The following is an 18,662-nucleotide window of genomic DNA, read 5'->3' as shown; positions in this document are numbered from 1 at the left end:
CCGTGGATAATGGTCGACCCGATGGATCCACGTCCGTAATAAAAAAGGCCACTGCGAAAGATATCTTGCACAATCTCTCTTCCCATCTTTCAGAATTTATTTCGTGAATGGAGAGTCTTATACTCTCGAAAGACACGCTCGACAAGAATGACTTGAGGGTTTCACGAAATTCGATTTCAAGAATATTGTATAGAACAAATCTAATCCTGTTCCCTTTTTTTAATGAATTTATTTCTCTGACAGAAAGTAATCTGCATCATCTTCGGTGATGAGCAATCGACCTTTTTAATCAATAAAAATGTCGAGGCTTTGTTATGCTTGACATTTCAATATTTTCGGAATAATTAATGATGGAAACAATACTCTTCTGAAGTATCCGACGAAGCTTAAGAACGGGACACAGGAACAATAGAGATTCGTGAATTCCTTGCGCGAGTTCCCACGGAAATTCCGAAGGAACGTAGCGGAAGGTGAACGATTCATCTTCCTCGCTTGATTAACGTATGTATACGATTGCTCCTTTTTTCCCTCCCGAGTGACGCACGATCGGCGGCTTTCCTGAAACCGTGTCCTATAGCTGGGCCGAGTCATCTTGCGTAATCCTCGGGAACGAGCGCGGTTCGTGCCGATATTCATGATTCTAGGATTAACCCCATGTAAAGTCGAACAATTTATGACGCCCGAACGCGGGCTACATGCGAATGTTCCTCGAACCCTTTTTTTTAGGCCGAGCTAATTTATGCTCATAACGTCGAAGCTAATAAAAAGATGATGCACACACCGCGGGCCTTCTAGACAATCTAGCTTTATCATTTTTGAGATATGTATATCGAGGGAGATCGAATTATCAAACATCTTGTTGAATGAGTCTTAAACTCTAGACGAGGTATTCAGATATAATATATTAAAATGTTTCGCACTTTCAAGTCGATATATTTTTGCAATTTTTATTATATGATTAATCTGCGATGAATATGTCGATTATGTCACTTCATGAAATGACAAATCTTGTGTCTTCTTCAGCTCGATTCTATTACATATTAAAGATGGCAATTGATATAAATAATGTAATTGAAAGGAAACCATTTTTTTTTTCAAAATATTCTCAGGATGTGTAAATAATTTTATCCCACAAAAGATAGATTTAATTTTTCGACATTTTCACTAGAACAAAAATTTGGAAAAAATTATCGGGATAAGGAAGTATTGTTTTACGTCGGTTGTCTGTGAAAAACACATTGCATAAATAATATAATTGAAAGGAAACCATTTTTTTTTCAAAATATTCTCAGGATGCGTAAATAATTTTATCCCACAAAAGATAGATTTAATTTCTCGACATTTTCACTAGAACAAAAATTTGGAAAAAATTATCGGGATAAGGAAGTATTGTTTTATTTGCGCTCTTTAGTAAAGAATAAAAGGAACTTGGGCGCAACAAAGAAACGGCCGACAATTTTGATCAAATAATTTATTAAACGTTCGCCATTTTATAGTAATTTACAATGTTACAAGACAACGACGTGCGCCCACCACGTCGTTCACGGTTTCTGCGCTTGGTCGCGAGATAATTACGTCGGTTGTCTGTGAAAAACACATTGCGGTTCTAAAATACGGATACCCAGCGGGGACGAGCGAACGCGCGATAAAGAAAAGGAAAAACTCGAATACGCGGAGGCATTACGTGCGCGGTAATAATGATAACGATATATATATATATATTTTTTTTTCTTTTCTTTCATTATCGAAAGAAAAAGCGAGAGAGGAGCGAATTGTCATCGCTTTTCACATGCGTGCTCGTCCACGCCGCGATCCGTTCGCGTCACTTAATTCCCAGTTTTCATTTTTTTTCATTCTACGAAGCTTACAAATTACGTCTAAAAGTAGTATAGTATTTGTACGAAATATACCGTTGAAAGTAACGCGTGACACCTCGAGGAAGCACTCGACTGCCGGTGAAATGTGTTTTTTTTTTTTGTGTGTTTCGCTGTTATGTGGGAGAAACGCGTGAGTGATCGCGCAACGACTAAACACAACAGTGGGAATCACCGAAACTTCCACAGAGGAGGCATTTTTTTATCGTATGTACGCGATGGGTGAGTTTTGCGTTATAAATTAGTTCTCGTCCGCGGGAGCAAGAATGCGCGAAGAGTGTCAAGTTATTTGGATATAAACGCGATTACTCTTACTCGTCGTTCAATCTCGACTAAATCAGACGTGACACTATACTTATATATGTGAAGAATGAAACCGTTGCAATTTACAATATTTTATAGCCGCGTGAAGCGTTATTTACATTCGAAAAAAATTAATTTTGATTAATTTTCAAAATATTAATTTCACGCGATTTTTATAAGATACTTATTTTAATTATTTTATACTCGAATATTATATATATATATATATATACACTGCAGCATTAATTGGATCATGATATCAAGAGAAAGATGCAATTTACGTATAATAACATTTGCGATCCATAAAAGTTTCCCTTTTAATTAGCAACTTCATATAAAGCATCATCTACTTAGATTATTTCAATTAAAAGCGAAGCTTTCACATTTTTCTTTCAATCTGCGAATTTTTGCACCAGTTGTTTTATCGCCAATAAAAATCTCGAAGCAAACGTCATCTTCGATTTATTTAAGCACACTATTTAGATTTCTCTATGGTGAACGAAAGCGATTAATATCTGGATAGAGAACGCGTTTCTTCCCAATAAGCTTGACACCATCGCGAACTCCACTCGGAGAAACGTGCTAATTATGTCTACGAATCGTGTCGTGTCGCTTCGCATTAATTATAGATACAGACAGCACGGAGCTTAGGAACGATCCTATGGATCGCGAGGCGATTTATTCGCTAATAGATGCACATCCGTTTCGAGGATAGAAAGAAAAAAAAAACCACAGACAGTAAAACGATCGACAGTAAAAAGAGTTTCCTAGGAATGCTCTCTGGCACTTGTATTATCTTCTTGTTCCCTGTCCTCCACAGAAGTATCACGTATTGCTCTGTACCGTACGTGTAAATTGTATGCATGTCAGTGTGTGTGTGTTTGTACATTTTGTTATGCAAGAGCTTTCGTATGTGTATGTGTGTGTGTGTGTTTGATGTATGTGTGAATGCCGTATTTATAATTATTCATTTTCTCTCAATCATATACATATATATTTTTTATTCTAATTACCTAAATATATATATATATATATTTATATATATATATACTTTGTCATATATATATTATTTATATACCTTTATCTCTCGGCTCTCGTGTAGAAATAATACCTCTTTCTTTCTTTTTATTGTATTTGTATGCTCGTGTGTGGCGTTGCCGTTCAGTTTGCCGTTCGCATTTGTTCAAACGAGCGATCTCTAATCGATACTAATTTCGAGAAAACATTTGACGCCGCGGAATTTTTTTTAGCGCGTTAAAGTAAAAGGAACAGGATTATTCTTGATCACGAAAAATGTTTATACGTCTTTCGTCTAATTCCCAAAATCTCTGAATATGGAAATAGACTCGCAAAGAAAAAAAAAGATTTACATCGTTAATCCGCTATCTCAATAAAAATCTCGATAAAAAATTCTGAAATTCTTAACATAAATGTATTATATGTAGATATAGCGGTTCTAAAATAAAATTACATACAATTAAATAAGAATCAAACAATCTCTCTTTCTCTCAAGGCAAAACAGGAATATTTTATCCTTGTAATCCATCTGATTTCTTAAATTAAAGGATAACACATTATCGCAAATATTTGACGGAAATAAATTAATTGAAAGTACTTTGGCTTTTTCGCGATATAAGGGTCGTATATGAATAGGAGTAAATTCTTTATCATATTTAGGGAGACACAATCTTCCTTTTTTTTCTTAATTAATAATGACAATATAAATAGATATAGATTTTCGAAAATTGATGTTTTCGAACGTGTTTCGCGACTTCCAGAAGTTCGTACAATTAACACTAATACTTGACACATCTGTCTCCATAACGCGAAACCGTATCCATCCATTTATTGGTATAATCGGAATAGATACTTTAGTAAGACACTTGGTATAAATTAGACTTCTTGTTTATTTTTCTGTCTCAACAGTTTCTCGACTCAAGACGCTCTCCAATGATTTACAAGCATGCAATTTTTAGACGTGCCTCGCTTCTCCCAAAGACGCAAGCTATCTGCGAGCCTTGCGCATTTTTCCCATACATGTCACACGATAATTAAAACAGGGAGAGATAAGTATAATTATTCTACCAACGAATCTGCGTAGCAGCATTCGTTACAATGAAAAATCAATCGCGTACTTATACAAGCAAGAAACTTATCTTACAATTAATACGTAAATAACATTTTCTTAAACGAGAATTTCTTAAAGAGATGGTAAAGCATTTTTGCCCTTTTATTTTTGCCATTTAATTGACGACTGCGAGCGGAGAACTATATTTATTTAAATATGCGATCTTCTAAAAGATCACACAAAGCATTATTTAATTTAATTGATTTATTCTTTGGAAAACAATTTATGATAAACTAAAATCTGTGTGTTTTGTATACAAATACATGAGCAATATTTTAAGCTTAATAATCGTTATTCCAAGCAAAACAATAAAATTATGCAATATATTTGCATCTACAGTACATTACAACTTTATTTGGTATGTCAAAGCATTTTACGAAATAATCTTAAAGAAAAAGTTTAATTATAAATATACGTTAAAAACAATGATATATGAAACAACATAGATAAATAAAAATGTATGTCATAATATTATCTAAACGAAAGGAAATGCAACGTTATACAAAATTATTTCTTCACTTAATATTCATTTAGCATCCAATTGCTAAACTTAAATCTTGAAGTATAAAAATCCATATATATATACCAATAATCCCCAAGCTTCGTGCTTATCCAAATCAGATTAATCCAAAAATTCATGATCTCAATTAAAATATATACACTCTTTTTTTTTCGCGATGTACAAAATACATTTATATAAACAAAAGAAATATATGCAATGCAAGTGGAGGCAAGTCTCGCAGTAAACGAGAACGAGGCATCGCCTACGAGTACAATCGCGCATATCTCTCTCTCTCTCTCTCTCACTCTTTCTTTCTCTCCCTCTCTCTCGCTCTCTTTCGGTTCTTCTGTTCCGACAAATAAAACAGAAGAAATCGAGCATCCGCACGGCAAACCGCGTAACGCCGCGCAATGAAAGTTCATCGGGTTGATCGTTCGTAAACAGCGGTCGCATTCTCGAGATCGGGCAACGATCGCGGTCCGCATGCTATAAAATTCAGCGATATTTTTTTTTTTGCCACAACAATGCTCAATCGAAATTGTCGGAAACAACAATTGTGGTTTGCATCTTTGATTTGTTATACAGATTAAATGGTATCGTAATTATTAAATTTGTCGCATCATTTGGAATTTTATCCTTCGCTGTATGGTGTAATCTATGTAATCGACGATTTAACAAATATGTTTTAATATATTACGAACGGATTGTACGGATTATAATTCTTCCGTCAAACGAATACACAAATTTATAAAACATCTCGCAATGCTTCATATTTTTGCAAATATGCTCTTGCATTATATCCAGGCTGACTTTAAATTAGCCAACAATTAAGTAAAATGATTCTCTTGATTAAATTCTCTGTGACTTTTCTACTAACGAACAAAAAAAAAACAATTATCATTAAATATATATATATATAAAATAGATAAATTTGAAAAAGAAAAATCAGTATCTCACTGACACTACAGATGCAGTACGGAGTGACAAAAAGTGCGCGTTTAATATTTCCCTCTCGAGTTATTATAGATTTGTATAATCGTTCATCATTATTTATTTCATAATATAGATACATAATGATCCCTTTATACCTTATCAATTAAGGATTAACATGACGAATATAATCGAGCGAATACTCAATATGAGTCAAATCACATTCGTAGTCACGCTCGCGCATATTAATCGACATAGTATCCTCGAGCGCGACTCCCGCGCCCGATCTCGATGAGCGCGCACGGCCGACAACTTGTTGCATTTTGATTAAAGCGGATGCAAGGAGGGAGGGGGTGGGTGGAGGCCGCGAACCTCGCGCACCACCGCGCCGCAACCCTTACGAACGACTGCTAAGGGTAGATCCGCCGCTCTCTCGCTTCTCGATGGAAAAAGTTTCGTCGGCTACGTAAAATGAACAGAGGATATGCATTGTGTGCAATGTTCCCAAGTTAACCGTCGTTAGATAGGTAAGTTCCTGAAAATTACATCCGCCCCGGCTCGATAGAACCGCGCGCCTCTCCCTCTTTCTCTCATCTCTTTTTCTGTTCTTCTTTGTATCCCCCCTTTTTTAAGTATTGTTACGAGATTTATACAGGCGCGCGCGGTCCGCCTGTCTCGTTTCAACCATCTCCGGCGACACGACACAGTCGCGCACGTGTATTATTATTATTATTATTATTCGACTCACCCCTTTCCTCATCTTTCTCCCTTTTCGATATTTCTCTGACAAATATTTCACGCTTCCGTCAAAATCACTTCTCTATCACTTTCACTATCTCCTCCCTCTGTCTTTTTCTATTCTTTCCTTCTCTTTTATATCTCATCTTTTTCTTTTGCGCATTAAAAAAAGAATATAAAACTATCTATAAAAAGATTACACAAAAATCCGGTGAATTACCGACAAGCGTCGCGATTCGCATTTCCCCTTGGTGTGGGGATCGACGTTGCTTCTTTGGAATTTCTTTCGTGTTTAAATGTACGAGGAGGCCACACCTATATCTCGCGATTTTGGTAAAACATGGACGAAAAAGCAGAAATGCGTTGCGCGAAGATCTGGCGTGTTTTTTTTAAATTTCGCAATTACTTGATTGAAACGATGTCTCTCCGAGAAACTTACGCGTTATATGTATGACGTTTACATAAAACTATATAAATTACGATATCTTATATATCAAATATGTCGAGCGCATCTCACCGAGAGTGTGTGCGTGTTATCCGGATACATCATGAGACACACATCAAATCGCAAAAAACAAGAATAAAAAAAATTTTGCAAGTTAAAAACCATTTTGGTATCGAAACATGATCTTTTATAACCCATCGTCGTCTCCACCTTACTATCTTTCTTCTCTCTTTTTCGTTTTCCCTATCTTTGTATATCATGTTTTCAATTTACTCGCTCACTTATCTGACAGAGCTCGCGTCTCTCTTATCCTTTCTTAACTCACTTTTTTTCTTCTTCGCACGCACACATACATAAACACGCGCTCGTTTTCTTCTACTTGTAAATTCCTTATTATTCTCTCTCGCAAAAAATAACTTAATACCTACACATATCCAATATATTAGATATTAAATAATAATGTTATCAATATATTAATTTTAAATAATATGATTTCAACAAATCGCCTTCTGCTCAACAAATAAAATCAACACGATTCAAAAAGTTTGCATTAGAAATAATTACTGACTCGATCATCTTGTAATAAATTTTGCTACGTCGCGATAATAATCTGTATACAAAAAACGTCTTCTGAATATGTTTTGTTTTTTGGCATTCTTTCTTTCTTTCTCTCTCTCTGTCTTTCTTTCTCTTTTTTTCTTTCTCTTCTCTCTTTCTCTCTACCTCAAGTAGTGACTAATCGCTAATGTGGATTCTTTATAAATCAAGATTACATATACCTAAGTTATAGGCGATAATATACAACTAGATCCTTCTCATTATGGAATCTTAAAAACCATCATTATGAATCAAAATAGACAAAGTAATCGTAAAAAAAAAAAAAAAATAGATCAAAACTGCACGTAGAAGCGACTCGCGGTGCGTGACAAATCTAAAATAACTAAAAACGCCCCTGGCGATTAAATGTCTGTCTTCAGAATTCTTGGAAGGAGTCATCGCATTATTTAAAAAACGAGCAAACAAGGATCTCCTTGATAAGAACAGACGCAACGTACTTAGAAATGGCTCAAACCGCGAGATTTTTCTCTTAACAAACGTTTAGATTCTCGATCGTTCAAGTTACTAAATACATCAAAAATATTTTTTTCCATATCAATAATTTTTGCTCTCTCGAAAGTGGAATATAAGATTCAGCGTAACGCGTTCCTACATCATTAGTAGATTTCTCAACATGCTTGGAGACAAAGTTCTAAAACAAGATATTTAAAGATATTATTTTAAATGGCGACCCATCACCCGCGCGCAAATATAATCTAATTCTTTGGATCGGATCGAGCCATTTCTAATCTTGAAAAAATATTATGTCTTCGGCACTGTTCGTAAAAATGCATCTTATCCATTACAATGATTACGTTCACGAAGATGGCATATGTGCGCAAAATCGGGTTTCGGGGAGAAGTCGCATCCCCGAGACAGATGCAAACACACTTTGGAAAAATGGAAGTGTAATGTCGCACGCACTTGATGTTCTCCCATCTCCTCCCTCGACCTTTACCGCTCATAAACACTCAATCGAGAATTCGATTAGAGAATTTACACATACATATATATATATCCCCGCTGTTCGTGCTAAATAATTTCGCAATTTCGTCCCTGCTTTTGATTCCTTATCTTTGAAACTGTTCGTAGGTTCCCTTCAAGTTAAGGCGCCGTGACGCACGCTGACGTGACGGCGTAGCGCACAGCATTTGTACCTCCTATGTGAAAAATATCCATTTAAGTGTTGTGTAAAATGCTATCTCACAAAAAATATGATTCTCTCTATAAAATTGTCAAATCCCACTAACTTTCGCCTAGAAACAGCTTATACACATTATCGAGACACGTTGCGGCTCGGCATTCGTGTCGGCGGGCAGCGGATATAACGCAGGCGCGATCGCGATCGAAGGTTTCGCAGTCGTCTGCGAGAGGAACATTGCAGATAATGCCACTCTTGGAAAAAAAAATATTCTTCCGGAACTCGTAATTGATCTATATATCACGTTTCGGCTTAAACGAAAGAGTGCGCTCGGCGCGTTTCCTCGTGTTCGATCCGCCGACACGAATTCGACGCAACGTCTATCACCAGAATTAATGAACGATTCATCATGATTTCTGTGGTATCGCAGACGAGCAGGATAGAAAGACGAATTAATACAAGCGGCGATAAAAGTAATTGTCGTTCTTTTTGTTACATCGTCTTTCTATTGACATAATTTTCAGAATTTTCTCACGTTTACAACTGGAAAGAAATCCGATCGTTCTTGAAACACTCGCGCGCATCTACTTTTTTCACTTTCTCACAATTTTTGGAATCGAAAACAACCTCTCCACGCAAAAGGCTATTCTCCTAGCTAGCAAATAGATATATAACGCAAGTAGCAAAAAGTGCAAAGAGTAGAAGCTGCTCGCGGTATCTAGATATCGCGATCAAAAAGAATCGGATCCCGTTATCGCATATATTACCTCATCGAAATCAAGATAAATCGATCAACAGCGACGCAATTATGCTTGAAAGGAGACCTGCGGCCAGTTTCAGTTGTGTGACCTAAGCTTCCTCGGTTTGCATCTTATAAGAATTCGAGTCATCCGGGATTCTTCACGAGCTTCTTCCCACGATAGTCGTAAACACGTCGGCAGAAAAGCACCATGTCCGATGGTACTGGTATAGGCGGCTGCCGATTCTCCCGTGGATACGCTTGGTCCCCTGGCGGAACTATCAAGCCAGGATTCTCTAAGCCCTCCTCGATCCTCCGTAAGTTTTTACGATACCTATCGCATAAAAGCATCATCATGTGCATTGATGTAGATAAGCCAATGCTGTTGTTGTTTAGGGAGATAAGAAGTTGCGCGCCTTTCAATTTTAGTGTTTTGTGAACTTGGCGAACAATAAAAGTTTATATACAACTTGGACAACTCGTTACAAGTTACGAGTTAAGATTTTAAACAACGTATATAAAAAAGCTTTTACATTAATTATTTCACGATCAATATATGCGAGAAAAATTTGTTTAATTACTTAAATTGCGATTGTCAAAGAATATCTCATTTTTATTTTACTACTTTTATTTGTATTCTTGTTTTATTTTTTGTATCGGCCTGTCTTTTCTTTTCTTTTTCATGTAATGAAAGCTTTTCCGTATAGCATATACTACCAATAAATAAATATTGCAAGCTTTTGTAAATCTAATTTATTAGTCAAACGTATCATTTTTATTTGTATTTTTTATTTTACTACTTTTATTTGTAGTCTTGTTTTATTTTTTGTATCGGCCTTTCTTTTCTTTTCTTTTTCATGTAATAAAAGCTTTTCCGTATAGCATATACTACCAATAAATAAATATTGCAAGCTTTTGTAAATCTAATTTATTAGTCAAACGTATCCGTATAACTAAGTCCATTGCCACAGTAGAGATACTCACCGACAATACTCGTTGAACGTCAAGATGTAACATTTGTCTTCTATGCAAGCGACGCTGTTTGCATCCCGATGACGCGAAGCAAATACCTCGTCCTCGCTATCGTGCGGCGTTCGACCCTGCTCTGTGTGCTCGGGTCTGTAGTACCACAATAACGAGAACATCATCTCACCTAACAAAAGCAAAACAAACATGATATTAACCGCGGATCGAGAGACAGAGGAAACGTTTTCGTGATCGAACATATCCTACCGTCGTCCGGATTCTCCCAGAGCGCGGCGATCTTCGCTACATACGGCAAATCGCCCTTCCGCGTACCACTCTTCAGCAAAACACAGTCTCGAGGTCGCAATACGTCGCCGCTCTCATGACTCATACTCACGTAACATCGCCGTATGGCCGTTTCTTCGTTCTACGGATGATACATTACAAAATCAATTAGTCTCTCTATCAACAAACTGTTATCTAAACCGATATATCTATTATAGAATCTGGCCAATCGTAGCGATGGCAATTAACCGCCGTGTGATGACACTATTTTTATAGGTAAAAGTAGCTGTATGAAATTTGTATGCAAATTCTATTTTAATCAGATTCTTCTAATTATATCGATAAAGACAACAATCGAAATCGGATGTAATCATCAATAAAGTTTTATTTCTTAATCCCTTTTCTTAATCTTCTTACTGCTACGTGATGAGTACAAGATCTATTTTCTCAAACGATATCAAGTTCGAATGAAATGTCCAGACTAGATATTTCAAGATGTAATTATCCTTACCGTTAAATAAACTTTGGCTTCAAAGGGCTCCCCTTGCCAGCTCCACCCGTTGTTCCACTTCGGTTTCAGGAACGTTTTTCTCGTTAACGTCAGGTTCTCGTTTCCGATCAAAGAATTCTCCGGCTTGCAACCCGACTTTTTGGCGTTCGCTGTCTTTTTCGCGCTCTTCCGTTTCTTCTTAATTATCGCAGGCTTCTTCGGATCTTCGCTGACGTCGCTCGCTTTGGTCTTAGACGCGGTGTCGCGCTTCTTCAAGCTATCTCTCGCTTTCTCTTGCGTCGCCCTGGATTTCACATCCTGGATTTTCGATTCCGCGATGATTTTAGCCTTGCTCTTCCCTTTAACCTTAGCGTCCTGCGAAGCTTTGGATTTTGATTTTGCGTCCGCTTTACTTTTGGCTTGATTACCGCTCTTCGAGACCGCCTTCGTTACTTTTTCGATAAGCTGCTCCTTCACCTGATCGATCTTCTTCACGATCCTCTTCACCGTCAATAACGATTCCTCTTTGACGTTCTTCTTCTTCTTCTCCACGCGTTCGCAGTTATTCTTATTCTTCCGATCCTTTCTCTGCGTCATCTGCAGACTCTGTTGTATCACATCGTCGATAGTCTCCATTATCGAGATATCACTGGCAGTTCGCTTCAAGCAATTCATGACACTCTGTTTCCCACTCTTCGCCTTCTTAGTCGCGCTCTCGTTCGCGCTCGGTGCCTCCGCCTTGCGCTTTTGACCCCGAGGCCCCGCGTCTTTTTTCGCTTGCTTCTTTTTCAAAACGCTCGTCTCGGCTTTGACGCTGTCGGTTTTACTCGACAACGGCTCGATGATCGGCGCGATGACATTGGATGACTGTTCGTTGGTGATTGTCGTCGAATCCTGAGACGAGCCGACCGACAGAGCTCTCTTGCTCAGTTTCCTCTTTTTCCTGCTGTCGGATAAGCTGTCGAGGGAGAGCTTCCTCTTCGTCACCTTTTGGCACTTGAGCTGCTCGGCCTCGATCGCGGCCACGACCGGTCCCTGCGTGACTTCCTCCTCTTCTTCCTCTTCCTCTTCCTCTTCTTCCTCGTCCTTATCGTCAACGGTCTCTTGCACGGTCGGTTCGTAATCGGGCTTCTTCCAATTCTCGTCGCCGTCAATCACCACCACGTCCAGCTCCTCCTTCACGTTGGGATCGCCGTCGAGCTTGTCGTCTAACACGATGCCGGAGTCCTTGTCCATCTCTTGTATCGCTATCTGATCCTCCTTCATGCACTGCTCGCACTTCATGATGCCGCACTTGTAATCCGACTCGCATTTCACGACGTTGCAATTGGCGACGCATGGCAACCCATCGGCGATCTCCATGCTGCAGGATTCGCATTTTACATTGTTGTTCTCCAGCTTAAAATTGTGGTGGTATTTGTTGCTGGGACAGTTCGCCGCCACCGACAGCTTCTCGGTGGGCGACAGCGTTTCCATCTTGACTTCGCAGGTAGACGTGCACGCGTTCTGACAACCACACTTCCTCAGCGTGTCTTCTGTACAATTTTTCTCATCCTATGGGGATGGCAAAAGGCAAATTTGCCGATTTCCACATACTATAATAAATCCGCGAATTCTCGAGAAAAACTCGCGAAACGCACTTTGATTTCGTCGTAAAATTTGTAAGCGTCTAACGTCGTTATTAATATAACAATGTATCTACTATTAATATCATGAATATTAATTATGAATATTACGATATCGCGAGACAATATTTGATATATTTATTCCGAGTGGTTCGAAAATCCATGACGCTATTTTCGAAGATGATTTTTCTTTCGCTAAAATTGCATCATAATGAAAGAATTATTTAATAAACTAGATTATACAATTTTATTATAAAAAATTCAAAAGCACGAAAAACAATAAAAATGGTTGCAGCATAATTAAAAAATGTTCGCATAAAAAAAACATCACATATATATATATATATATATAATCTCCAACACATCTATTATATTTCAACGATATTTTCTCATTTATTCATCTCGCCTCGGAATTGATCGAAAATCAAAAAAAAAGAGGGATGATTGATCGTGATGAAATGAAAGTAGTATCGCGACGTACCTTACTCCTACAGTCTTGATTCTGAAGGCGACTATGTCCGCCGACCAGATTATGGGACGGCGGGACCGAAGGGGGTTGGTTCTGATTGAGGTTGCGATGAGTGTTGATTTGGACCCGATCTGTATCCCAGGCGTTGGCACCGTGAGGGGGTGCTAGCCCTGCTAGACCCCTCGCCGGCGAGGGTGGACCTACCAAAGTGGGTGGCAATGACAGACCGGTCCCCGATACCACTGGCGCTCCCTTACCATTACCAATAAGGGCCCCAGTATCCACGTTTTTTGGACATGATTGCATCGGGCATGGGCAACCCTGGAAAGCTGCGATAAAAAAGGTCCGAGTAAACACCGCGATACTGTTTTTCCGTCAAAATACGTGAACCGACAATTTTTATCATTTATCTAAATGCTATATTTGAAAAAGAAGACTTCTTCACTTTAAGGCCATTTAACAGTTTTAGTCGTAAATAAAAACCGACCGATTTTCACAGCCATGCATTATTCTCAACGTAGTAATGTAGCAAAAAATTTGATGGTTGAATCTGCGAGTGATTGATTTGTTTACCGTTTTATATACGATGACGATAATTTTTTTTAATCATTTTTACTTATAATTCATTCCAATATTTCCACCACTTTTAATAATATAACAATTTTTAATAACTGCTATAAAAATTGCTAAAAAAATAACGATTGACTTATTATGAATATTATATTAGATAATAATATAGATTATATCACTTCGCGATATTTAATATATATAAGGCGTGCTTCCTCTAAGAATGAGAAAAAAAAATGTGACCATGAAGATATTTCCGACTTACAGCGAATGTTATTCCTCAAGAACAAGCAAAAACACGACGATCAAAACTGCGATCTTTCGGAATGTTCTTTTTTTTTCACTGATTTTATCATTTATTTAAGAAAAAACAGTAAGTTTCTTTCTAGAACGTGCAAAATCACGAGAGACCACGTGGAAGCAACTATTCGGTCGAATAGCGCGGACGTGACTGGAAACTCGCCATTGTCCCTTTCGGACCTTTTCTAGAGATAGCCCTCTCTACGGTCACCGTTAAAAATTTGAAACTATTTCTTAATTCCTTTGTTGAAATATATTTGCCTGTGGGTTTTTCCGGGTAGAAAACTAAACACGTGTAAAGGTTCTAGGCATTTCAACGCCCAGAATATCTAATTTCGCTTGCGAAAACACGAATACCAACCGAAAGGTACTAGCTGTAATCGCACAAAAACATCTTTCTAAAAAGATTACGATGCATCAGGAATTATATGTATAATATTATACATGCAGGAAAGCTTTAAAAATTTAGGAACTTCTAATCTTTAAATATATTCTGAATAAAAATAATGCTTAATGCGAGGAATGAAAAAAGATGTTTGTTAAATGACAATCAATTATTTTAAACATTAAATAATACGCATTGAATAAAAATAGATAAAAAATACATTTTCTTGACGAGAAAATTAAGAATTAATTTAAATTGAATATACCTATATTGAAAATCCCTGAATTTCTAGGAAAAGTTGGAAAATTCCAGAAATTCTTTATCGAATACGCTTTCTAATGACCTAGCGATTATACAGTATAGCGTACCTACACTAAACACATATTAGCTAATCTTTATAACGATAACGTGATTTTTATATATATAATAAATCGATAAGAACAAATAAGAAATTCTTCTAGCCAAAAATACGTACAACATTTCCAGAAGAAAGACAAAAAAAAAGAGATACAACAAATAACGCTTTTGCATTAAAATTATTGTCGAATTATACACACTCGCTAATTTTTTTTTAGATAAGATTGTTAAAAAGTCAGTTCGTTAACATAAGTCGGAGATTTGTCAGCAGTTTTTCCTTATCAAATAAATTGGAGAAAAATGTAGATATATGAAAGAACGGAAGAGAAAGCGAGAGAAAAAATGAGAGAAAGGTTTTCCCCGCGGTGTGCGAGAGATCATACGCGAGCACAAGCGGATACTTACGGTCTACGAAAGGTCTTCCCTGAGAATGCAGATATGCCGGATTCGGAGGTGGCGGTGGCGGATGCGGGGGCGGAGGATAGCCCCCGTAATAGGGTGGCAGCGGATATTCGCCGGGCGGTGGTGGAGGTGGTTGATAATCAACGACTCCGGGGCCACCGCCGGCGGCACCGCTGCCCGGTGGCGGTCCACCTCCTCCGCCTGACTCTTGGTAGCCATAGTACTGTCTGAAAAGATATCCTCTCTTTATGGAATGTGCGCCGGCAATCGAAGAACGTATTGTATATATGTACGAATGCTCTCCCTCCCGACATCCGGTCGCCCTTATCGGCCACCGTTCTTATTGTGTGTACAAAAGGACGAGAGGGAGGAGCCTCCAGAAGAGGAATGTCTTAGAAACCGTGTAACTTGAATCGCTCGAGAACCGCTCCAGCGACAATTTGAATTTGTTAAATTCGTCAAAAGAATTCGGGTCGACAGGGCTTCCTTTTGACATTCATTAATTACTGAATTTATTAAAGTTGGAAAATGTCAAATATATGCAATATATTTTTTGTATTACACGTGCAGGCAAAGTGGTACTTTGTGTGCGTGTTTTCTGTGCGAAAAGCGGCCGATTTCCCACGCCGCCATTTAGCGGCGACGCGGTGAGTGAATAAGCCGCGGCTGAAGCCGTGGGCAATGGCTTTGAACACGGCTATTCCCGCACCGTGCCGCCGCAAGATGGCGGCGTGCGATCGGCCACCTCGCGCACAAAAGCCACTTTGCCTGCACTTGTAATACAAAATAGTATGTGTATCACGTGCGGATTGACAATTGTTCACTCGTGTGGGGTGGTCGCACTCGTGCGTCCATCTCCCGCACTCGTGACCAATTGTCAACTTTCCGCACTTGATACACAATATACTATTGTTCAACAGACTATCGAAATAAAATAATGCACATAATTAATGAAATCTATAGAACACATCTTTAATTTATGATTCGATCATAGAAACAGAAAAAAAAATATTTTTTGCAATGTTGAATAATTGAAAAATTAATGCGTATAGGTCACTTAAAATATCGTGACAAAAATCAAAGTTCGCCACGCTCTAGTTGCGACTTTCACTTCTTCATCGAAAACAAGATAACGATGGTTACAGAAAGTTAGCACCATCTGTGACCTAAATGCATCGCAATGTGACAGGATACGCTTTGTCACGGAGCCGTTTGTCATCGAGATTACTGAACATTCCGACGACATCGAAAAAGATAACAACACCAAGATTGAAATTACCAAATTGTACATTTCCAATATACACATTTAATACGCGGTGGCTATCATACATTAATGCGTGTATGATCATTTTATTTCGTAGTAATTTAAGTAAAATGTATTAAAAAATTAAAAATTTGTAAGATATATCCCCGCTTTTTAATCACGCCAATCTGCCAATTATCTCTCTTTCATCAAAATTAATAATGGAAAACGAGCGATTAATCATAATCATAAACGCGTGGGCGAAACAACTTTCACACCAAGAAACTACGATGTTTAAACGCGAGATGCACGATCTTGCTTCATTTATTACACTTGATAGCCTACTATTTGATAATTAACTTGATATATAACTGTGGTAATCAATTTGATATATAATTTATAAACATTTATCGACATTGATACAAACATCGATTCCTAGAAACGAGAGTTATCGCCGAGAAAAGAAAGCGTATAGCGTAATCTCGCATTCGATAACGTTGAAATAACAGGATATAAAGTGCTGTCCACTTTTCGTATCGCGAACAATAAACGCTAATGACGATTGCGCAATGTAATAGCTGAAATTTTCAAAATTGTCAAACAAATTGTAGACAACGTTACGAAACGGAGCACGTGCTCCTCTCGCATCTCTCCTTATCCGTGTCATCATGCGAGGCGTCGAACGCGAATAAATCTCTCTCACCTTCTGTAGGTGGGCGGGTATTTGTAGTAATGCGGCGGATGAGCGTGAGGATGAGAATACGTCGGCGGATAACACAGATCCGGATATTGCGGCGTGCCGTAGTACTGCGGGGGGCAATACGTCCTATAAAAGCCACCTGTAACAAACGATCGTTCATTCATTCTCGCGTGTGTTCCGTACAATCCGATAGTCGTCCGCGGCGAGTGAACTTCGGCTCTGTTCGTTCGATAATTGCGAGCATCACTTTGCGAGTCTATTAAGGAACGATTACGCATTATTATCCGTCAAGAGAGAATATCCTCTCCGTCTAATTAACGTTTGATGAAGCGAGCTCTAGATCATCGACACGCGGAGAGAATTAGCTCTCTTCATTTACCCTAAAGAGTTTCTCGGATTAATATTTGCCACAAGAAAAATATAGTCAATTTTACTAGAGATTAGATATTTTATATCTTATTGTGATATTAAATATTCATTTTTTTATTGTGGTAAATATATAGAGAAATTTATAAAATTCTTACAATATTATATTATCCCACGATTACCATGATTTTCGGGGTAAATTCGAAAAGAATAAAATTCTCTTTGTGCATAATAAGATTTGAAACAGAAGTCTATGTATCATTTTGCGTCACATATATTCTAATGTATTGTATGTGTGTATTTCATCTCTTTAAATTCTCTTTGTATTAATAAATATAATTCCGTCTCGAATTTTAAGTCGTCCGAAGCCAAAAAAACTTAAATATCGCAGAAAGTTTAAATCTTGTAATTGAAGTAATTAAAAAAAATGACAAGCTCAAGAAGGTAACCGCGTTGATTTCTACATAATAGATTATATTTAATGATTTCAAAAAATTCTAAAAATAAGTTTGATGAACGATAATTATTCGCAGATACCTTATACTGATTCAATGATCATTGAACAGAGTGCCGGCTATCAATAACATTAACGTGAAGACAATCTTTATCTACGAACGTGCTATATATTACTGATCTCGCTGTAGCGGCTATTTCAAAGGTAGCAAAAGTGCTACACTATCGAAGACACTGATATCTCCATCCAATTAATTCGTAAGTGCTCTCGCGCTATTAGCCTCGCGCTCACGTCAATGCGCTTTATAATTTTAGAGTCGCTTATTATAAGCTAATGTCTATAATATCGCGATGCGCAACATAGTATTTACGCGCATAAAAAATGCAGAAAAATATGCTCCGGTCGCGTCGGATTAATCTTGAACCGACCGCGCCGCTTTTGTCCGATTTAAAAATGGCTAATGCGCATCGCTTTTTGCATCTCAATGTAGCGTGGGGCTCTTACAGCACATTTGCGATTCTTTGCCGAAATGTAGAAAAAAATATCTTTCAAATGTAAATCAAATGTAATCCCATTCGCCGCCGGGAAAATTTTCGTAAATTTCAACAATGTGACTCTCGCTGCGAGTAAAAAGTTCACGTAAAAATGGGAAAATA

At 37.8% G+C, this 18,662-nt stretch overlaps 1 protein-coding gene across 2 annotated transcripts in view; it reads right to left on the bottom strand.

The window, feature by feature from the left end:
• Window positions 1-4,066: 4,066 nt before the first annotated feature.
• The window catches only part of LOC114940205 (Histone gene-specific Epigenetic Repressor in late S phase), a 123,927-nt gene continuing 109,331 nt past the window's right edge, over window positions 4,067-18,662 (bottom strand). For both annotated transcript variants that reach the window (XM_029314737.2, XM_029314736.2), the window contains exons 6-12: window positions 17,190-17,325; window positions 15,247-15,470; window positions 13,245-13,561; window positions 11,160-12,692; window positions 10,631-10,790; window positions 10,382-10,550; window positions 4,067-9,731 (exon numbers count right to left, since the gene is read on the bottom strand). In XM_029314737.2, the coding sequence (XP_029170570.2) occupies window positions 9,545-9,731; window positions 10,382-10,550; window positions 10,631-10,790; window positions 11,160-12,692; window positions 13,245-13,561; window positions 15,247-15,470; window positions 17,190-17,325 (2,726 nt within the window). In that variant the 3' untranslated portion in view covers window positions 4,067-9,544. The remainder of the gene's footprint in view (window positions 9,732-10,381; window positions 10,551-10,630; window positions 10,791-11,159; window positions 12,693-13,244; window positions 13,562-15,246; window positions 15,471-17,189; window positions 17,326-18,662) is intronic.

This window comes from Nylanderia fulva, unplaced genomic scaffold (assembly GCF_048542155.1).
Source record: "Nylanderia fulva isolate GAGA-0341 unplaced genomic scaffold, ASM4854215v1 Scaffold16, whole genome shotgun sequence".
In the NCBI taxonomy this organism is placed as follows: domain Eukaryota; kingdom Metazoa; phylum Arthropoda; class Insecta; order Hymenoptera; family Formicidae; genus Nylanderia; species Nylanderia fulva.
Note: the sequence above shows the minus strand (reverse complement) of the source record. Positions and strands in the feature narration are given on the sequence as shown.